This window comes from Papaver somniferum, unplaced genomic scaffold, assembly GCF_003573695.1.
Source record: "Papaver somniferum cultivar HN1 unplaced genomic scaffold, ASM357369v1 unplaced-scaffold_137, whole genome shotgun sequence".
NCBI classification, from domain to species: domain Eukaryota; kingdom Viridiplantae; phylum Streptophyta; class Magnoliopsida; order Ranunculales; family Papaveraceae; genus Papaver; species Papaver somniferum.
The window spans coordinates 19699183-19723400 of NW_020622934.1; the positions used below are offsets into that span (position 1 = coordinate 19699183).

General features: G+C 37.5%; 1 protein-coding gene and 1 long non-coding RNA gene across 2 annotated transcripts; both read left to right on the top strand.

Moving 5' to 3' along the window:
• The first annotated feature begins 3053 nt into the window (after nt 1-3053).
• On the top strand, nt 3054-4024 carry LOC113334660 (metalloendoproteinase 4-MMP-like). Its single transcript, XM_026580862.1, has 2 exons — nt 3054-3057; nt 3561-4024. The coding sequence occupies exons 1-2, from the start codon at nt 3054-3056 to the stop codon at nt 4022-4024; spliced, it is 468 nt and encodes a 155-aa protein (XP_026436647.1).
• Nucleotides 4025-6288: 2264 nt separating this feature from the next.
• LOC113334416 lies at nt 6289-8561 on the top strand. Its single transcript, XR_003352773.1, has 8 exons — nt 6289-6583; nt 6669-6878; nt 6963-7145; nt 7260-7615; nt 7703-7790; nt 7931-8006; nt 8103-8174; nt 8262-8561. It is a non-coding gene; the product is annotated as an uncharacterized LOC113334416 (long non-coding RNA).
• The last annotated feature ends 15657 nt before the right edge of the window (nt 8562-24218 follow it).

Consider the following 24218-nt stretch of genomic DNA (forward strand, 5'->3'; position numbering starts at 1 on the left):
GATAAAATTTTGGGCCCCCACGGTACCCAACGACAGGATTATCTTCAATAAAAGCATATCTTCTTCTCTCTTTTTTTCAATCATATCTAAAAATGGTTGGTGGTGTTCATCTTTCATAAAATTGTAGCAGTAGCAGCATCAAGGTGCAGTGTGATATGTGTGACAAAGAAGACCATGAAACCAAGAGTTGTCCATGGGTATATTCAAGGTGCAAACATATACCATGCAATGGAGTTAGAGCATTGTTGAGATCTACAACAGATCAAACAAATGGAAAGACCTTCTTCAAATGCTTGAATCCCACCTGCAATTACTTTGAGTGGTTTGATCTTGGTTCTTATCCAACTACAACATTTCAAATCAAGCTTCCAAGTCCAAATTGCTGCATTGCATGTGGATCCAATGAAGCTTCATCTTCAGCTGGGAATATTTCTTGATCATCTTCTTCCTTAAGGTGATCTGCATATTCCTTCTCAAACTCTGAATTGTCATGTGTAACACCACTACACTCAACTGAACTCTTATCCACCCCAACAATATCATCTTGCTCTTCTGCAATTAAACAAAGAAAACAAAAGCATATCATTATCAAAAACAAAATAATGTACTTGAAAATTCATATCACTTTCTTGCTCTTCTGCAAGATGTTCTTGGATATCAACAACACCTTCTTGTTCCTTTTCAGATTCAGAATCCAATAAGTCCCCATAGTGGTCTTCTGCAACTAAGCAAAGAAAACAAAAATATTAATAATTTACATCAATCCAATTTGCAATAAAAAAGAAATATAACAATCAATAAAAGTGACAAACAATAAATGTAAAGAAAGAGCATTACCTTCTTTATCATTTTCCACCTCAACTTCACCAAATTCTGGATCCCCATCAATACTATGAATATTATCATCACCTTCACCTTCACTTTCACTGTCACTTCCCTTGTCAGATAAATAACCATTCTCAACCTTCTTCAAAAACTTCTTGTACTCCAAATCATCTTTAAGCTCTTGCTCATATCCAGGGACATTGTTGATATCCTCATCAGGATGGCACTCATCTTCTAAACATTTGGAAGTTGAACTACAAACTCATCACTTTTCTTATACTCTTCACTTAATCTGTAAATATCTTCAAGAAAACTTGCTTGTGTTGTAGCTTCAACCCAAAATTAAACTCTTCTTTTTCTTCTTCTTCTGCCATAGTTGCTTGTGTTGTGCTTTGAGTACCAAATTCATCTGGAATGTCAGCTACACTTTCCTGTGTTGGTTCTTCACAGAATTTAGGAACATAAACTTCTGGAATGTCATTAAGCACATTTGACTCTGTTGCTTCACATACTTCATCATCATCTGAGATTTCAACAAACAACTTCTTCTTAGTTTTTCCTCCTATTTGCTTCTTAAACAATGCTGCTAGCCTTGGGATTCTTCTTGAACTTGTTGGTGTACTAGAATCAGTATTGAATACTGCTTGAGTTTCTTCTTGAGTTTGTGCTTGAGTTTCTTCTTGAGTTTCTTCATATACCGCTGCTTTCTTTGGTGTGCTATTTCTTTTGGATACAGGCTTCTTTGGGGGTGTCTTCTTTACTGGTGTAAAGTACTTGTGTGGAGGAATTGTACCAACCTCACCATCAAACATTTGCATATAAATCTGACTCCAACCATTCTCATCAAATTCAGCAGTATCCCACAAAGACTTGAACTCTTCTTCTTTATCCAATGACATGGAAGTACAAAGATCATCTGACCACAATATGTTTATCTTCTCATCACCCTTCAGTATCAGCTTTGGCCTGATCATGTCCTTCAACCTATCAAGTCCCATATCCTCTCTAGCACAGTCCCTAAACTCCAAACTCTGGCAAGTTCCTATCACATTTACCTTAAAGCTTCTGAAAGGCATCTTGTCAACAACAACATCATTCCTACAAGAAACATAATTCAAATTATCAGTATCATTCAACGACAACAATTCAACAACAATTTTCAACATCATCTAACGCTTGCAGATTCATTCCTACAACATAAATCATATTAGCTATTCTCAGCAACTATCGACATATCAAAATATCAACATATGAACATAAATCATTTTAACTAACATGAAACTATCCTCAGCATAACTAAAAATAGAGTCATAAAAAAGGTGAAAAACAGAGTGATAAACCCTAGAAATCTAACACAAACAAACCCTAGAAATCTAACACAAACCCTAAAAATCTAACACAAACCCTAGAAAAATCAAGGGTCATTTCATAGAGAAACGAAAATCAACAAAATCATCTAAAAATCAAACACATAAACCCTAGAATCATAAATACCCACAACCCAGAGAAATCGAAATACCCATAAACCCTAGAAATCGAAAATACCCATAAGCCAAAGAAATCGAAACACCCATAACCATAAACCCTAGAAATCGAAAATTTCCATAAACCCTAGAAATTGAAATATTTTCTAACAATAAATTAAATAAAATACAATAAGGGTCTCGTTGTTACCTTTCTGTTCGTGTTCTACTTCGTCGATTCTTTGTTTTCTTTCTTTTATCCATCTTCTCTTTAGTCTCTGAACCTATCTTACTTAGTAGTTTCTTTGATCTATTAGGTATACCCATCATACACAGTAACAGAAACCAGTGATAGATCAGGCGACTAAAGTGAAAATTGCAAAGAAGAAAGAAAATTGCAGAGAAAGAAAATAAAGTTGCAGATGGAAAAAATGGAGAGAGGGAAAAAATGGAGAGGCGAAGGGAAAATGGAGAAACTGAAAGATCTTTTCTCTCTACTCTATCCTTTTGACGCTATTCGATTTCATCTCAGCCGATCGAATACATCGAGATCCAATGAAATTGAGATAAACGACTCAGATCTCATGAAAGTGTCGTTAATTACGAAGTGAAATAATCTTAGCCATCCATTTTCCCTCCATCTCGGATGACCACCACGTGTCTTCGAGTACACGTGCCTAATATCTCACACGTGTCTATAGGGAAAATAGCTACGTTACACGTGGCTACTTTACACCTAATAGCTTACACGTATATAGAGGGCAAATGGGTAATTCCGCGTCATTAACTCATCTCATCTAATGAGAAATTGACCTTGTTGACCGAGTAATTGACAAAAATAACGGATTTGGATGGGAACATGGATGGAGGCCTAGATTTGCAATTTTGAAAAAAACAGGCATATGGTTGTCTATCGGGTTGAAAAACAGGCCTAAATCTGTTTATAATCCCTTCTTTTTTCTCTTCATCACTTCTGTACTAGCAAGAAACACTTTCTTATATGAGAATAGAAATACGAATATCACTACTCTATCTGATCGGGATCAAGTTGCATTACCAAGACGCGGGGTGGATGAAAACCATGCTCTGAAGTTACACATAACGAAACACTTCTCCTATGTTAATGGGCGCCGACACACTTGGGATCGTTCAACTTTGATGTTAAACTACGCGTTGTCTCCAAATCACACCATCGATTACATAAAAGCTTCAGAGATTCGTGCTGACGTGCTTTCTCGGTATGGTCATCAGCCATTAATGTTAATTTTACAGAAACTGATTATCAGCATGCTAACATCACCATCGGTTTTTACTATGGTGATCATGGAGATGGAGATCCATTTGATAATACTACGGTGATTGCACATGCAACCGGTCCGGTAAGAGGCGCACATATACATTTCAACGCGGCATTTATTTTTGCAGTTGATTTCAGTTCAGAGAAATCAGATATGGCTTACGATTTGGAATCCATCGCGCTACATGAAATTGGTCATGTCTTAGGCCTGGGTCATTCATCTTTTCCAGAAGCTGTCATGTGGCCTACTGAATCCCCTAGAACCATAAATGTGAAGTTAACATTGGACGATGTCTATGGTGCTCAACTTCTCTACGGCTCAAACCCAGATTTTAACCTTGATTCTGTAACGAGTCCTGCAAGTAAGTCTTCTGGCTTAGGAGAAATTATAACCATTTCTGTTTCGCTAGTAGTTACAACACTGTTTTCTTGTCTCTGATGGTTTTGTTATTATGGATTCCTTCTCTACTAGCTAGTCTCTGGACACCTTTCTATTTGTAGCCGTTTGGCGTATTTTTATTATGACTTCCTCTTTATTAAGGTTTTTTTATGGGAAATCATGTCTGTTAATGGTGGTTCACAATCCTTGGAAGATACAATCTGGTCTATGTTTTAAACTTCGATGAACCTAATGGCATGAGTGTCCTACTTGTTGCGTGTTCTACGATATAAGTTTAGGTTTGCTACAGAAACCGTTATTAGCACTCTGCCAATTATTAAGCCCGACAAAATCAGATCAATACCGTTATTAGCTTGTCAATTTTTGAATACGCACTCTGCCAGAGAATGGGTTTCAAGGTAAGAGCGTGCACTTTCGATAAAATTTGGTGTAGTTACATATCTTCAGTGGGACTCCCGAAACCATTAAACCAATAAATAGATATCTCCACGAATAGTGCCTGTAGGGACCGAACCACCACAATGTATTGCTTGTGACTTGACTCGAGCAACATATATATGGGAATTCACAAAACTGCTGTCCCTGGCATCATAGCTATGTATTTTTCAGTTTCCATCAACTCACCGCCCAGGTTCTTAGCTTCATCCTCACCTGGTCTTGTTGTGACACTGTACATATAAGCTGAGTCGGCCCACAAACGAAAAGTGATGATCCCTGTAATTCTGACATTTTAGTAGCCTAGCTAACTTCGTCAAGACTCTTCCCATCAACTCAAAGATCTCTCTCAATAATCCACCTGTGAAAAGCCTTTTTCTTTATAGCATGTTAACCATCTTTGGGATAACCTTTATTTTCCTTCATTGTTACATCTCCAGGAACTTTGTCCAAAACCTCGTCACCCTTAATCTTTGCATTCTCCGGACCAGGGAAGAAAGCTTCGACCAAGCTCATGAATGATTTTCTGGACGAGCGGTATTCTCCTTAAGCATTTTTAACGTGTAATCCTTCTTATGTTTCCCAGCTTTTTAAGTCAATACAATTTGAGGTGCGAGATATATTACTGCCTGTCGATGTGCTAGCTGTAGCGCCTCTTCTAGATCTTTCTCTGTAACCTCCGGGAGCTTGTACGTCAGCCATTAGAGTTCTATGATCTCGAGTCCCCAGGCGTAGAAGCTCATCCCTTGTAGAATAGATAATGAATTCTTCCCATAATCTTGCTATGCGTACAACGCCAATTGGTCCTCCCCAAGGAATGCCAGATACCATAAGAGCTGCGGATGCAGCATTGACAGCCATTACATCTGTATCTTATTCTCGGTTACAACAGAGAATTCTTGCATTACCTCCACGTCATGGTAAAATAACGGAATTACCGCTACTTTGTATTCAAATTTATATGAACCCTTATCTTCTGGAAATAGTAGTTTTCATCAAGCGATTTAACGATGGGTGATGTTGTATCTTGGGTTGGGTCCTTTGAGATCTCGAGTCGATATCAAATAATATCCTGGTAGTACTGAATCTACTGATTATCAAATGTTAGGGGAGTCATATATATCATGCTGGTGCGTCTGGGATTTGTATAATCTGTCCGTGATGTTTACACAGTATCAAGCACTAAATGTCATGTGCTCCTAGAAAGAAAAACACGGTTGTATTCATAGATCATAGCAACCAAACCAGGTGGGCAATTTGAATCTGTTCAACTAACCAGGTGACCGAAACCATCAAGTGACTGGATTAACCATATGGTGTTCAGGTGAAGAATTAGAAAGAAAAAAAAGAAAAAAGTAATTGAGAACAGAATACGTCATGGGTTACTTTTAGTCTCTGTCCACCATTGAACTATGAAATTTCGTCCACCTTTAGCTTTTCCAAGTCTTGGTCCGTAATAAATAGCCATATCATCCAGGGAAAATGACACAAAGTACCATGTGAACTGACCAGTCGTAGGATATGTAAGCAGGCATTCATTGAGTTTAAATGTAAAAACTTAGTCTTAGGGGTTTTGATTGATGTATGTAGTGTACCCTCCTTAAATATTCGAAAATCAAGTACAACAAACAAATGCTAGCTGCCAACTCGAAACTCCACTAAATTTTAAAGAGGCATGGTTGATACAAAGGTCTGTCTGACGTACTCACTTCTACCATCCAAAATTATGATACAAACAAACATTAAAAAAAAAAAAGCAAAAGGAGCAGAAACTAGTACAGCACAATACAAACTCCATTTTGCCCATTTGAGTCTCTCTCTCTCACTCTCTCTGGTGTTTTGATAATTCACCAGGAATCACTCCCTCAGTAGTTGGTTGATCTCATTAACTCTCATCTTCTCATCAACAATATTGATCTTTGATAACTGATCTCAGTATTTGGGAAGATGGGTATAGTTAATACTAATAGTTTGCTGATCATCTCTATTGTTATTGTGATCTTCCTATTATCTCAAACTAGAAATGTACATGGAGGGATTTAAGTGACATACATTTGGAGATCATGAATTAGCTGTTGAGGATCCCAAGAATCATCTTCATCATGGAAGACTTCTTGCTGCAGATGATTTTCCTTTCAGTGGTGGAGGAGTTATAAATTCTGGGTTTGTATACTTTCTACTTTGTAAAACAAGCAATCTTGTTGTGTTTTCAATTAACCAGACCGACTTTGTTTAATCTTGTTTACAGGCTTCACTGCGTACAGATCCCAAGTGGATCTCCTCTTCTACATATTGGTGCTGCAAGTGATTCACCATGGCTTGAGCATTGCTGCAATCAACACCCTTGTCCTAAAACATCCAAGTATATAATCATATACATCCTTCATTTTATCAGTTTCGACGATCTATTATCTGAAAATACTACAACAATTGCTGCCACTGCAAGGGCTACATTTGGGTATCATTTCTCCTTCTGAGCCTTTCACTATCTTTTTGTACATAGTCTATAATCTGATAACTTATGACTCGTTCTTCTCAACAGGTATGGACTTGAACAAACAGGAGTTTCTGACTCATATGATCCATCGCTTGATCTTGTTGTACCTGGAAATGTGACCAAGAAGAAATTCTCTCACTGTTTAGATGGCAGAAATGGAATTGGAATTATTGTTGTCGGGGATGTAGTACAACCAAATCTTAAAACAACACCATTGTTTTCCAATCAGTATGTTCTTCGATTCTTTCATAAATAAACCTCTAAATATCCGTTTGAGCCATCGTTTTACCCCAAAAATACTTGTTCTTATCGGCTTTCTGTTTACCATTGTAATTTTATCAGGTCGCATTATTATGTGATTATGAAGTCCATTGAAGTGGGTAAAGATGTCCTTGATTTCTCAAATGTAGTATTTCCAGTAGGAGTCTCAGACGAAGTATTTCCTGTCCAAGATGAGAAAAAAACAATGATGGACAGTGGTACCGTCATGTCTTATTTCCCCGAGGGGATATTCAAAAAGTTATAAAGAATGGTATATGATGATGAGCCATATTTCGAACCTCTTATTTTGTTTGGAATTGATCCTTGTTGAAAATTATGACTCTTTCACTTTGTCAGGTTATGTCTAGCCAGCTTAGCAGTGGCTTGGAAACACGAGTTGTTCAGGACAACTATTCATGCTTTTCGTTTAATAAAAAGTTAGCATGATCTTTTTCATGGTTTGTGCGGATTATGATTTTTCATTAGTAAATCTTACTAATTTCTTACTTTTAATGTGGTTTCAGCGTTGATGATTAATTTCCTGCAATTACTTTTACTTTCGAGAACGCAACTGAATTGAAGGCTTACCCACATGAATATCTCTTTCAGTTGGTAAGTCTTGCTATATATCTAGTCCATTGTATTCTTCAAATTCTGTATGAAAGTTTTGCTAGCTCTATCTCTAACTAATTTGTGTTCTTCAAACTCTCAAGTTAAGACTCAACAATTGGTGCTTAATGAAATTGTATCAGGAGAACAATTGGTGTGTCGGCTTTCACGATAATGCTTCCGTTGCCCGTGACAGGAAGGACATGATTGTTTTAGGAGGTAATACACACATGTTTGAGCCGTATCTCCTCCACATTCTATGAATTACAACTGTGCTCAAGAAATTGACGATATCTTTTTAATCCTTCAATTCAGATCTAATTTTATCAAATAGGGTGCTGTTATATGACCTCGAAAACCATTCTCTTGGACTGGCTCAGCAAAACTGTGAGTATGATCATTTCTTACTTTTTTCTCATTCATACATTCAATCAAGATTCATAACCAATAATATTCGTTGTTACGTCATGTCAGGTTCTTCTGCCATTATAACGACTGATGAACAAACTAAAGACGTATATCTAGCAGATGCCAAACCCCCCCATGTCATGTCTCCCACTTTGTCACCTGCGAGTTCAGAAAAGGTAACGAGATTGTTGTCACTAGCAGCTTTCCTATGCCTGTATAATCTTGTTACAAATTAGTGCATACAGACTTGAAGTTATTATTCTAGGAGCAGCTAGCTGACTGTTGTTTAGGAATATCAGTCGTACGTGGTTTAAATATCTGGGAGTTTATTAACAAGTAGTTGTAATTGTGTGATGAGTAGCACCATTTTCATGACTAATATATATATATATATATATTAAATCAGCAGGTTGCTTGATATTTCTCTTGCTTTACAACTGATTGAAAAGCAACGACACTTAGCATGGACAGTAGTAATGTCTAATTATGAGTGACCAGTTTGGTAAACCCAATTCACCGCTGCCTCTCAACTGGTGACGTTCCAAAACATTCAGAATAATCTTCTGAATTACTACATTTTAGCATGTCCGTTTTGTCACAAGATGGGGCATGAAACGCAAAATAAGCTAATCTGTTTTTCTTATGCTTCAGTTTGGATTTTTTGACTCAAAATGTCCTTCAAGTTATGGAACAGGAACTACTGAAAGCCGCCTGACATTATGATGCCTAGTAAAACCTTAATTGAAGCTTACTCCTTGTGCACAATTTGTAGCCTAACATCAACAAAAAAGAACACGACCAGCAGCATTAACTAACAAATAAAAATTATGATGAGAATCAGAGGGATGAACAAGTTAAGGGTTTCCCCAGTCGGATGAAAACATCAGCTTTGAAAGTCTATTTCTAGGCAATGTGAACGTTTTGATCAGCTGCAAGGTATTGATTGTACATATCATGATCAGTCTAGCAATGTTGAGCCCAAGGTCATATAACCCCATGGGTGACTGGTGGTTGCTTGTTTGGATTTTAGGTGATATCAACATACACTACATGGAGAACACCAACTACGATTTCTATTTAAACAAAAATACCGGTGCCAAGTCTTTTTCCACAATCTCCATCCAAATTCTTGCAATCCCACGTTGGCTGGGCTTATTTAGTTGTTACCCGTAAAAATTTGTGGAGCTATATATTCTACACAAAATTGGTTAAAAAGACCAAAATCAACAATTGCTGGGTGAAAAAGACATCTAGATTTTGATACAGTTTAAATGGATAAAAATGTAAAAATTGCCAAGATGTAAACATTTTCATCCTACTCATTTTCAAATACTTTTTCTTATTTTTAATTTACATCAAGATGCATCAAGTTCCATCCTTACTTTTTTTAAATACTAATTTTACTCGTCCATTTGAACCATTTTTTAAAAAATTGTTGGACAAAATGACCCATTTTCCCTGTATTCTATAGTGCTTTTGTTTTGATATCATTTAGAATCCCCGTGTCTGTTTGATTTGCTTAAATATTTGTACTCAGGACTGTAAACCTTTGAAACATCAGAATGAACGTGTGGGATTATAAGTGATTGAGTGCATCACTGCCAACAAATCAAGGACAAGGACGTACATCTCATTACTTGGTTTTATCTAAAGATAGATTTAACAACTAGTCCTACTTTTTGATTATTTTTTCTTGACTCTGTAAAGCTCATTTGATTTGACTAGACGACCTCCTACTCCTATACCTCATTTGATGAATTTCCCCATGAAAGATTACCATTTTCCACTTTGCTCCCGTGGTCTTTTTTGACTTCTAACGGTGCACAGGGTTTATTACACGGCAATAATGCTGCATCGACGGGGTTAGGTATAACGATAAGTGATCATACACTTTACCCGTATCATTTAGAAAGATACGTGCTTTCATGTGAATGAAAACTTTAGATCAACCCATGGCATTGTACAAAATTTATGAGAAAACGTTTCAAATCATGTCCTACATCACAGTTAAGCCGAGATTTGTTTTCAGTTCTCCTAGAGGCTAGATGCTTTTGAAAATGATGAAGACAGCTTAACTACTTCGGAATCGGATGAGATGACACCCCTAACGAAAAAGTGTAATCCGGGTCCCACAGATTTTGTTACGCAGCACGTTTGTTCGAGAAAGAATTTGGCATTATTTGTTCCGTTTGGACTTGGGAGAATTGGGAGCCCAGTAATTCGGTTACAGGGTAATGAGCCCAATTCACTGAAGCGAACAGGATTTTGTAATCAAGAACCGAATTCCCGGGGAATTGAATTATCCTCAAAACTTGATTTTCGATTGCATCCGTTCAAGGGGAATAAAATCTAATTCCGGGTAATCAAAGCTAACGAATTAGCAAATTACCAATTTTCCCATCATGGGGTATGTCGTTTTTTCAGAAGTTAGAATTTTTTTTCTTGATTCACGAGAGAGAATAAACGAGTTCGAGCTGGAGTTTCTATTGCGAAATTAAACCCTAGATTCTAAATTTGAATTTTCAAAACAAAACTAGTTTAGGTATTGGATTTCAAAGGTCAATAGTATTCAAGTGATACTTTCTCCGTTTCTGGAAAAGTGTTAATTTCACTTTTCCATTTTAGCCTAAAAATAGACCAAATTGAAAAAGTGAAAGTAACATTTTTCAGAAACGGAGGTAGTATTATACTATTTGAATTACCATGGAATCAATTGACTCAAACAAACACTTTTTTCTCAAGGAATTTATTCAAATGAATTCAAATTCAACTTTAGGAAAAGGATTACGTCATAATTCAATTGTTAGGATTGAAAATCTTGAACCGAACAGGCTTTTACTATAATTGTCAATTTGCATTTCATTTGCCTCGCCATCTAACAGGCAAGATAGTTTCATACCCTATAGTAAACCTGAAATGGAAAAATAAAATAAAACTCTTGTGCCTTTGAATTAACACATCCAACAAAACTACAAAAGGTAATGTTTCCTTAGGGCATGTCTAGTGTTGGAAAAATTCCCGGGGAAAATCGAGTTTTTTGAAGTTAGGAGTTCCTCCATTTTCTTCTTTCTTTGATAATTCTATGGAAATTTCGGTACACGCTTGAAATGTGGCTCATGACACTTTACACGTATCTTGACATATAAACAACTATCTTGTCATGGTCTTGATCAACACAGGTAGCACAAGTAGTTTTAGTGACTCCCATATAACTGATATTTTTGGTCTACATGTGTCTCCTACTGGTTATATGGTCATAATATTATTACACGGCATCAAAGTTCAATTGTATCAAGATTTTGACAATAATACTACGGTGATATGTATTACCCCCCTTATATAGTGATTTGTAAACCATATGTATATGTAGTGTGAACCACAAAATAATTCTCCCCATTTTTTGTCGATATAAATTGGCAAAGGTACGAAAACTAGCGGGATTATAATAAAATTCTCAAAGAGAAACTTCATGACTAAAAGAGAACATATCAACTTTGTTTCGATGATTTCACATAGTCGAAGCTTAGTGTATTCATCAAGGAGTTTATAAAGATACAAGATAAATCCTACTATATTCCACGGCTGCACTCCCCCCAAAGATTTGGCAATTAAGCACAAGTTCAATTAAGAACTTTCCCCCATAAAATGTCATTCCCGAAAGAACAACAAGAGCGACCTTACTTTTACAAGAAACGAAGGATTTCTTTGGAAATTAACAAATTACATGAAGCATGAATTTGTATCCAGTAAACTCAATTAAATTAACCACAAAGGAACCTTAATGATTAATTTAATCAGAAATGCTCAACATAAGAAAGCTTACGGAGCCATACAGTACTTTCACATAGAAGTGGATCAGGAAAAGATCAATACTTCGGATTATTCAAAAGTTCATTCAATCTTTTATCAATATTTTCATAATGACATAATAGACTTAACTTTTGACATATATGGGACAATCATAGTTCACGGACGTAAACACACATATCCCATAAAATATTTTTGCAATATACAGTAAAAACTCCATATATTTAATAGTCTTGGGACTTCACAAAATTATCAATATATGGAGTTTATTAGTATAGGGAGGTATACCAAAAAAAAATTGCTCGACAAGAAACTTTTAGCATGCTCGATAAGTTGGAAATATTTTGGGTTCAACAAGAAGGTGCACATAGTAACGAGGACTTACCCATACACAAATCAAACAGATAGAAATCCGCGAGCCTGATTTTTATGAGAAACAACTTGAACGGTACCAAAGACCAATGTTCAAGTGTCAATCAATTTCAATCAACAACCAAAGGTTGGATTTACCAATTGATTGAATTACGCAAAACCTGTGATATTTCAATCATATAGAAAATATAATGCGGAAAAGAAATAACACAGACGCTAGAAGTTTTGTTAACGAGGAAACCGGAAATGCAGAAAAACCTCGGAACGTAGTCCAGATTTGAACACCATACTATATTAAGTCGCTACAAACTCTAGCATACTACAAGTTAACTTCAGACTAGAATGTAGTTGAGCCCTAACCAATCTCACACTGATTAAGGTACAGTTGCGTTCCTTACGTCTCTGAATCCCAGCAGGACTCTATGCACTTGATTCCCTTAGCTGCTCTTACCCACAACTAAGAGTTGCTACGACCCAAAGTCGAAGACTTGATAAATAAATCTGTCTCCCACAGAAAAGTCTATTTTGATTGATAAATATGTCTCCCACAGAAATACCTAAAAAGTTTTTGTTCCGTCTTTTGATAAATCAAGGTGAACAGGAACCAATTGATAATCTGGTCTTATATTCCCGAAGAACAGCGTAGAAATATCAATCACCTCACAATAACTTAACTATATGGTAGTAGAACAAGTTATTGTGGAATCACAAAGAATGAGGCGAAGAGCTTTGTGATTACTTTTTATATCTTACCTATCGGAGATAAATCTCGAGAAAATATTATAGAAGATGGTACTCAATATGATAGAACAAGTAAGATCAGAACACGCAACTACAGAGAAAATAGTTGGGTCTGGCTTCAGAATCCCAATGAAGTCTTTAAGTCATTAACCTATAATGGTTTTAGGAAAAACCTAGGTTAAAATAGAATGAATCGACTCTAGTCACAACTAGTATCATACATGAGGTGTGGGGATTAGGTTTCCCAGTTGCTAGAGTTCTCCCTTATATAGTCTTCAAATCAGGGTTTGGTAGCTTTGGAACAAAGTAATCAATATTCACCATTAGCTGAAACCTGATTCCATAGTCAATCTAATATCTTTCCACCGTTAGATGGTCTTAGCTTGTTACACACAAATGAAATATACCTTCATTTAGATATGGGTAACCGTACCTAAACGAGTATATTGAGTTGGCTCAATAACAGTTAACCGAAATTGGCCATATGAATACTTTTGTATTAACCATGTTAATCTTAACACTTCTAGATCAATTGATAATCAAATGAATCTAATTGTGTTACTCATAGAGTTGTTCAATTGTTTATATTCTCATAGAAGTATACAAGAAACAATTGAAGCAAAATCGAATTGATTCAAAAGAATCAGTTCATGAACATTTTATCCAAGGTGTGCAAAGATTGCATTCCTTAATATATAAATGTATTTGTTCATGAGTATGAAATCATACTTAACCGGTTTTAGAACTTGAACCACTTAAATTTGCAAATGGGTACGCAAGATTAAGTTCCAGACATTGGTCACAAGCCGACAGATTGCAAACGGGTACGCAAACTTTAGCTCCGGACCGAACTCAGTTGAAACCGTTTTTGAACGGGTACGCAAACTTGGTTCTCGGACTTCAACAATTAAATCAGTTTGCGAAAAGGTACGCAAACTTAAGTACCCTGACTTAAATAGTTGAATAATTTTGTGAACGCGTATGCAAACTTAACTTCCAGATCCTGAATTCTACCAAAACAGTTCGCACACTTAATACACAAACCGTAATGTATCCAGACATGGGTTTTAGCTCTTAACTCCCATTCCAATCATTGAAACATTCTTAAAAGACGACAGTAGCTGTCTCGTATAAACTACTAGCTTATAAGAAATTTTCAAGTGATCGAATGATCAATACGAAACATTCCGAGTCTACATCAAATGACTGTCTCACGCAAATCATGTAAGATGTTACCAGGTGATTTTCACGTGATCATCTATTGACTTTCGTCAAGAATAATGATGAATGTAGTTAAAGCAAAAAGCTTTCTAATACAAATTTCGAGAAAGATATAAGCGAGTTAAACTCAGCTTGAAATATCAAATGTGTATAATGTAAAGTCCATATAGCTATACGACTTTGTCTCGATAGGAAATAGAATAAGATAGACTTTTGAGTGATAGACGATTTCAAGTATCTGCATACCTTTTATTGATGAAGTTCCACAAGATCCCCTTAGTAGTTCTTCGTCTTCAATCGATGAATGTCGTGAAGTCTAAATCTCAACTACACATTTTATTTTAATCCGAGACATAACTATAAGTAGACTAGAAATCAAGACTTATAGTTTTTAAAACTAAACTTGACAAACATGCTTGAGATAGCGACGCTTGCGAGTTCGACCGAGCAGTGCCCTAACAATCTCCCCCTTTGTCAATTTTAGTGACAAAACTATTAATACATATGGATTACAAAATAAATAAACATTGTAGCTTCTCATCCAAATGCTTGATTTCCTTGGTTCTTCTACATTCCTTGAATTCTTCTCCACTCCAAGTACTCCAGTGATTTTGAACGTGTTCAACTCAGCATCACAGTTGTTGAAAATCCGTACCCATTACAATAAGAAAACAGATGTTCACAATTATTGTTATACAGTGTCATAGTATTATTACACATCATCAAAGTTCAATTGTATCACAACTTTAACAATAATACTACGGTCATATGTATCACTCTCCCTTAGTCAATACTTCATCTCACAATGAAAACCACTCCCCCTTACATAATGATCCGTAAACCATATGTATATATAGTGTGAACTACAAAATAATTCTCCCCCTTTTTGTCAATATAAGTTGGCAAAGGTACGAAAACTAGCGGGATTATAATGAAATTCTCAAAGAGAAACTTCATGACTAAAAGAGGACATATCAACTTTGTTCCGATGATTTCACATAGTCGAAGCTTAGTGTATTCACATGTCTTATTTGTGTTGCCACATAGGAAACACACACAATGATCATTAGAGAAGCTCTTAAGTACTTCGGATGACATCCCTAATGAGAAAGTGTAATCCGGGTCCCACAGATTTTGTTACGCATCACTTTTATTCGAGAAAGGATTTTGCATTATTTTTTCCGTTTGGACTTGGGAGAATTGGGAGCCCAGTAATTCGGTTACAGGGTAATGAGCCCAACTCACTGAAGCGAAAACGATTTTGTAATCAAGAATCGAATTCCCAGGGAATTGAATTATCATCAAAACTTGATTTTCGATTGCATCCGTTGAAGGGGAATAAAAATACAATTCCGAGTAATCAGAGCTAACGAATTAGCAAATTACCAATTTTCTCATCATCGGGTATATCTTTTTTTCAGAAGTTATAATTTTTTCCTGATTCACGAGAGAGCATAAACCAGTTCGAGATGGAGTTTCTATTGCGAAATTAAACCCTAGATTCGAAATTTGAATTTTCAAAACGAAACTAGTTTAGGTATTGGAATTTCAAAGGTCAATGGTACTTAAGTGATACTCCCTCATTTCTGGAAAAGTGTTACTTTCACTTTGTTTGAGGGATAAAACTGTTTCTGCTGATTTTGATAATTTCGTGTATGGGTGAGAAACGAGTCTAAAACCTAAACAATGTACTACACAGGAGTACTTAAGATTCGATAGATCAATCTGTACAAATCCGGTCTAAACCAAGAAATGGTCGTTCCAGACTTTCTTCTGTCACAAAGTGAAGGAGAAGGGTTGGTCTTGGGGAGGGAAGCGAAGAGAGTGTTGAGACCAGAATAGTTGATTCTGGAAGAGTGGTTGTTTTACGACTTGTATCAGAAAGTGAAACGCTAGCAATGTGGAAAGCTAACAGGTGATTTCTGAGTGTTTTATTCTCCTGACCAAAACATGTTCTTTGGTGGAAATAGGTGAGACCTATTTATACAAGTCGCAACAAAACGTACCCCGACCTCGTAATAAGTGGAAATGGTTGAGTAATGGAAGATAATGGTAACGGTTAACGCCTGGAATTGATGTTTCCATAATGAAGGATAAATTTCACCATTATTTCCTGTCATTACTAACCGCCTTACTCTTATTGTAACGGGCGTACTACACGCCGCATGCTGTAAACCGCCAGACCAATACCCTGATGACCATCCCCCAGCTTGTGACATGTCTTGATGTCTCGAGTGTTTTCGTGGAAAACGTGCAGCATGTTGCTATTGTTTGGAAAGTTAAAATTGAGAGGCTTGCCGGTTCGGTGGCGACCTTCGACGGCCGAGATTTTGCATCTTGAGAGGAAGGGTAGCCGTTGATTGTATTTACCTTCCGTTGGTAGCCAGTGTCTTGGCCACGATGCTGGAATGGCTTGCGCATGCTCTTGGCGTGGCCAATTAGGATGCCGTGAATAAAGAGTTGGCATCGTATCCAAAGGGTTTCCACAAGTCGTGTGGTTTGGCGGCAAGCTTGTATAACTGAGATCTGTGTTTCAGGAGGAGGGGTAGCCATTGATTGTTGCAACCCTGCGTTTGAAAGCCAATGACATGGAGGCATGGCCAGCATGTCTCGGGCATGCCCTTGGCGCGACCAAATTAGAGTTTGGGAAAAAAGCGGAATTTTGGCATCGCAGCCAAGACGTTGCCACAAATAGTTTGGTTTAGTGGCAATCTTGTACGGCTGAGATTTGCATCTCAGAAGGAGGGGTAGCCGTTGATTGTTGCAACCCTCCGTTTGGCAGCCAGCAGCATGGAGGCATGGCCAGCATGGCTCGTGCATGTTCTTGGCGTGGTCCAAATTAGGGTTTGGCACAAACCGCGGAGTTTTGGCATCGCAGCCAAGAGGTTGCCTTGCGTTTGGTGGCGAACTTGTACGGCTGAGATCTGCATCTCAGGAGGAGGGGTAGCCATTGATTGTTGCAACCCTTCGTTTGGCAGCCAGCGGCATGGAGGCATGGCCGACATGGATTTGGCATGTTTTATGCGCGGCCAAATTAGGGTTTTGGCATAAACCGTGGAATTTGTCATTGGGCCAGAAGTCGCCACGAGTTTTTTGGCGAACTTGTACGGCTGAGATTCGCATCTCATAGGGAAGGGTAGTCGTTGATTGTGGCAACCCTCCGTTTGGCAGCCAGCGGCATGGAGGCGTGGCCAGCATGGATTTGGCATGCCGTTGACACGGCGGTGCGGCTGTCATGGTTGGGCCTTTGGCGCGTGAGGTGTGGCTGACATGGTTGGCATGTCATTGGCACGGTGGTGCAGCTGACATGGTTGGCATTCCGTTGGCACGGTGGTGCGGCTGGCATGGTTGGAATGCCTTTGGCGCGGAGGTGTGGTTGACATGGTTGGCATGTCGTTGGCACGGTTGAGCGGCTGGCACAGTTGTCAAGCCTTTGGTGCAGAGGTGTGGCTGGCATGCCGTTGGTATGGTGGTGCGGATGGCATGGTTGGCATGCCTTTGGCGCGGAGGTGTGTCTGGAATGGTTGGCATGCCGTTGGCACGGTGGTGCGGCTGGCATGGTTGGCATGCCTTTGGCGCGGGGGTGTGGCTGGCATGCCATTGGCACGGAGGTGCGGCTGGCATGGTTGGCATGTATTTGGCGCGGAGGTGTGGTTGTGTTAGAGCATTCCTCGGTCGAACCCGCATGCGTTGCTATCTCAAGCATGTTTGTCAATGTTAGTGATCAAAACTACAAGTCTTGATTTATAGTCTACTATAGCTAAGTATCGGACTAGGATAGAAAGTGTAGTTGAGCTCAAGGACTTCATGGCGATTCATCATACAAGAAGAAGAACTACTCAAGGAACCTGTGGAACTTCTCAACAAAAAGGTATGTGAAGACTTGAACTTATCTGTCACTCAAAAGTCTATCTACTCTATCTCCTACTTCTTGAGACAAAAAGTCGTAATGCTATATATAGACTTATATTATACGCATTTGGCATTTCGAGCCGAGTATACCTCGCCTATCTATATCTCAGTCCGCGAACTGCCAAACTTCTCATCCCGAGAAATTTTGCTGGAGTTGACAAACTAGCTGCGTCCGCGAACCCAGTTTGAGGACCGGCGGAAAGTCTTTGCCGAAATTTTCTGCTGGAGTTTGTAAACTCGGACCGGTTTCTTAAGTCCGCGAACCTAGTGTGCGAACTTAATAAGTTTATATATCTGAAGATGATTTCTGAACTTGCTTATAAAGACTAAGGAATGCAATTTGCAAACCGTGGCTATAAAGTTCATGAACCGATTCGAGTGAATCAAATCATCTTTGCTTCAATTGTGTCTTGTGTAGTACATAATATTTCCTTGCAATTGAACAACTCTCTAACTAGTTCATTTGAGTCATTTGAACTAGTTATGGTTAAGTAGAATATGGTTGGTATGAAATGCTCATATGGAAAACCTTTTGGTTAACTATTGTTGAACCAACAATGTACATGTTTGGGTACGGTTAACAAACCTAGAAGCGTGCATTTCATTTGTGTATAACAAGCTAAGTTTTCGATCTAACAGTTGAGAAATATTAGCTTGAATCTAAATCAGGTTTTCATCTAACGGTGGATATTGTTTGCTTTGTGACCAAGGCGAAACCCTGATTTGAAAGACTATATAAGGGGATATCTAGCAACTTTGAAAAACTAATCCACACACTTCACGTGTGATATTAGTTTGCGTGCTATAGTCGTGTCTCCTTTAACCTTTGGTTTTCTTCTTCTAAAACCAGGTTAACGACTTAAAGACTTCATTGGGATTGTGAAGCCAGACCGATAATACTTTTATCGTAGTTGTGTGATATGATCTTGCATCTTCTATCGTACGAGTACAATCAGATTGATTGGCTTGAGACTAATATCTCTGATAGGAAAGATATAAAAAGTAGTCACAAACATCTTCGTCTCATTGTTTTTGATTTCGCAACATCTTGTTTCGCTACCATTCGATTAAGATTGTTGTGAGGTGATTGATTTATCTAGGCTGTTCTTCGGGAATATAAGACTGGATTATCAATTGGTTCATGTTCACCTTGATTATTATCAAAAGACGGAACAAAAACTTCAGGGTTTTTCTGTGGGAGATAGATTGATCCTTTGATAGACTTGTCTGTGTGAGATAGATTTGTTTATTGTCAAAGCCTGCGATTTTGGGTCGTAGAAACTTTTAGTTTTGGGTGAGATCAACTAAGGGAATCAAGTGTGCAGTATCCTGCTGGGATCAGAGGCGTAGGGAGTACAACTGTAACTTGGATCAGTGGGAGACTGATTGGGGTTCAACTACAGTCCAGTTCGAAGTTAGCTTGGAGTAGGCTAGTGTCTGTAGCGGCCTAATACAGTGTGTGTTCAATATGGACTAGGTCCCGGGTTTTTTTTGCATTTGCGGTTTCCTCGTTAACAAAATTTCTGGTGTCTGTGTTATTTCAGTTTCCGCATTATATTATTTTATCTTTATAATTGGAATAATACAGGCTGTGCGTTAGATCATCAATTAGAGTAATCCAACCTTTGGTTGTTGATTAACATTGATTGATCCTTGGGAACTGGTCTTTTGTACCATCAAAGTTATTCCTTGTATTTGATTAGTACTCGCAGTTTCTGTTTGAGGAAATCAAATCAAGAGAGAGAGATATAAAATCGTTGATGTACTTTTAATTGATTGAGTCTTGTTGATTCTCTTAAAAGTATATTCGAGGTTGTCCATACAGATTGCTAAGAGAAATATTGGGTGGTGTTGTTAGACCCCCGCTTTTTCAATTGGTATCAGAGCAGGCAAACGCGTTCAAGACCTCAAAAGTCTTTGTTTGTAGAGATCTGACTCTGTGGACAAGAGTATTATCTCTGATAAACGCTTTACCATAAATAAAAGTTCTATCTCGTCTAACTCTACTAAAGAGAAGGGTTCTACAATCTCTAATATAGATGAACCTTCTGTACTGACGAGACAGACTAACACTGACATGTGTACTTCTGATTACCCTTCAAATGTGAGCCTCTCCATTAATGAACGGGATTCGGATGAAGAGAGTGAATTTATTCTAAATCTTGTTAGAATCCAAGCTGATAGATTCAATCGGTTGAAGCAGCATGTCAATGTTCTACTTGGTGTAATAAGAGATTGCAAATCTAAAGGTAATACTAAAGTTCACTCTTCGTGTACGTCTCTTGAAGCTATCCTTAGAAGAGATGCCTTGGAAATTGAACATCGCCTGAGTAAGATCTCTATTCAAGGATGCTAAAAGCAATCTAATATGCCAAGTACTTCTGACACAACTAAAGATGGTTCATGCTCAGAAGTAAAAACGAAAGTCCCTTCTAGTAAAACAGATGTGCCTGAAGTCACCATCACTCAAGGATGCTGCACATCAAATGGAGGGAAGAAATCTTCTAACGATGATATTAAGATTATACTATCTAATCATTCTGATGATCAGAAAGTATGTCTTGTCTGTGAGACAAAGAGTTCTGTTAAACGAAAGGGAACCTCTAGGTTGAAGAAAAACTCCTTGGTTCAACTTCAAAACACCTTATATTTAATTCTTAAAGGTGTAACTGACATTCGTATGACTAACCAATCGGTTTTCGTACCTACCCTGTGTATGTTACCAGGAAAGTCAGTTCAATGAGTTTCTCGAACACTCAAGAAAAAAAAAACGTCTTAATAAAAATTATCTAAAAGAAGATCGTGTCGTGGTCTCTGGAAACAACGCTGCTCCTGTTGAGAAAGGAAGTTCAGAAGAAAGAAGAAAAATGGATGAAATGAGAGATAATCTGAAAAAAGATAATTGAAGGGTATAAAGAATTTGTCAACAGGTTGTCTTCCTCCTCAAACCAAAAATCTTCTGGTAAGAACTCAAACTATGTCTCGTATTTTGATGACAATAAGTTTTATGATAATTTCTCACATAAAAAGGAGTCCCTCTCTAGATTCAGGAGGAAAAAGAGACTTGACCATAAACACAAATCTTTTGATGAGCTTGTGGCTCATACTTGTGCTAATTAATCATAAGGGTTGAAGAGCTTACTCATAAAAACCCTGTTGAGTAAGATGTGTTAATTTTCAGGTATACTTTTGGCATTTGCATCTGTTAAGTTGAGCTATCTTCTTATCCTCCATAGCCAAGCTTTTTAATTGCAATCTTACTATGCTTAAAGTATTGTTTGTGTCTAAAGTGTCTTCTCATTTTCGCTAGGAAGTCGTCTTTTGATTATTTTTTTGCTACAACTTTGCTCAAAATTGCTTTCCTGAGTTATGGAATTTTTCGAGTCTTTTGTTGCAAAAATCCCTGTTGGGCTTTATTTTTGGGGGTCAGGTTGTACTCGAACGGATATCCGTGTTCTGAGACGAGTCAATTGTTTAAGAAAACCCTAGAATCCCTACCCTAAGAGACCCTTAAATATCAACCTATTGAATTGCAAAAGTCACGTACACATACTCTAGGTTGGTTTATGGGTTATCAAGAATGTCTTCTTCTTCATCTTGCTATGGTGGTTTTGCAAGATGATTCATTGATAAAGGTGTTGTTGAGTCCAAGAAGAAAAGAACCCTTGTAGATGAAGATCATCCTAATGCTTCATGTTATTTTGCCTATGTTCATGAGGATGCTGAAAAGGATGATATGATTTATGCTGAAGTTGTTCATGACTTTCTTAAGTACTTTAGGGAAGCAAAACAACAGCTCATTGCTACTCTGAAAAGTGTTGATGCGCTGAAAACTGAGTTGGAAAAGGTTACCCTTGACCTTGGTCTCATAAAATCTCACATCAATGATTTTCGTAAAGAGAATCACCTCTCCGATGATGCAATGGATGTTGTCAATCACAAGCTCAAAGACCAGTTGTCTCATGAGGATTATGAATCGTCCATATGATCTTAGTTCGTGTTCAGAATAGCACTGGAGTCTATTTCCTTTAGCTTGTGATAGACACATTTTTGTGTCCGATTTGTCTCGATTCTATATATTGTAAGAGCTCAGTTTTGTACTTATTATGGTGTTTTATTTATTTGTAGGTATTTTTGGCCAATAAACATTTTTGGAAAAAATTGGCTCGAAAAGTTGTCGGAAAGCACTCGGAGGACACTTGCTATTCGGACCCCCGGTTTGGATAAGGTGCACCTCAGGACACCCCTTAAGGAAGCTGCTAAAGGCACCCCTACTCTGGATAGGGGGCGCCCCCTTTCTTCACAAATTCAAATTTCAAAAATGGCGGGAAAGTTAATTCTCGTCTGCAACAATTTCCAGATCGATTTTTGGGTAGATTTTAGCAGAGATCCATGGGCTTTGGTTAGTAATAGTATGTCATGATGAAACAGACTTGGCACTCGGGTTTAAAGTCGAACGAAAAGACACTTAGTTTCTAAACAGACAGAATTACGAGATTTGTTTGAAGGAAGAATATCTCGGTCTGATTAAGTTGCGTGTGAAGAATATGTGCTGTTGATTTGATTCTATCTTTGGGAAGAGTCCAGGAAAAAGCAAAGTAGCCGCGTAGGAGGAAAAAGAGGAGTTTTCATCAGTTGGATTTAAACAGGGAAGAATATCTTATTTACGGAAACATGGGAGTAATCTTGGTCCTGTTCGACTTAATATGGAAGTTATATGCATTATCAACCGAGGATTTTGCTTGTGGAGGCATCATAGGAGAGTTTGAATGAATCTGGAAACACGTATGAGAAAACAAAGGGAGATATTGCCGTGATTTTGAGTAAAAGAAAAAGAGAATAAATCTCGAGTATTTCGGGAGATTTAATCGAGTTGTGGCCTATAAAAGGAGTTGGGATAACTCATAGAAGGGGGACGAAACCTTAGGAGAAGTTTAGAACATAACAGAGCACAAAAACACCAAGTTGCAGAGATACAGGCGAGAGGAAGAAGAAGGACTCAGAACAGCAGTAAGAGACAGTCGCAGAATCCGTGGCCTTTTCTTTCAAATTCAATCAGTTTGTCACAATTTCTGTAACAATTATTCAGAGTTCGCAACAGTTTTGTGTTAGGGTACTTCGTAACAGTAGTTCGTAACAATTATATCCGTTACAAACACGCTGTTTTGTACCTTCTCTTCTTTTTAATCAACTTTTGAGCAACAAACATGTATTTTGAGCAAGTGATTAATATGAGGAGCTAAACACCATTGCTGAGGCGATAGAGGAAGCTATTTTTCCAACAAAAAGTGGTATATTCTTATTTATTTATTTATTTCAATTATTTTTATGATTGTTTTGCTTTGAGTGAAAATTGTTTGAATGATTCTTCTTAAGCAATTGTTATTTCTTTTGATAGAGCATGCTTGGACCTAGGTTTTTGATGTTCTATGCTTCGGATTTACACTTGTTATTTGGAGAATCTACTTGTTACAATAGTTTAGAATCAAACTGAACGAAAAGAAATTGCATGAATATAAATATTGGAATATAAATATTGGAATAAATCACTTTGAACTTGGAAAATAGTGGAATTTTAGCCTCAGTGTTCTTTTAATATTGATATCAACTTTGATTGAGTTTGCTATAATTTTTAGTGAGTTTTATATTTTAATATTAGAATTTAAGTCTAATTAATATCCTTCACAAGTCTGAGAATCGAACCACTTTTACCACTATCTACATATCACATCAATTTTTGGCGCCGCTGCCGGGGACTTGTTTTTAGGGTTTTAGATTTTTTTTTTATTATTATTTTTTTTTTGTTTTTATTATTTTTGTCTTTTTTTATATTTTTGGGTATTTATCTTGTGTCTACAGGTTCTGGATCATAAAGAAAATTGAGCCAAGGAGTTTGGTGATTTCATAAAGACTTGGAGCTAAAGATTAAAGCAAAAAGAACAGAAAAGAAGACAATTTTATTTTTATTTT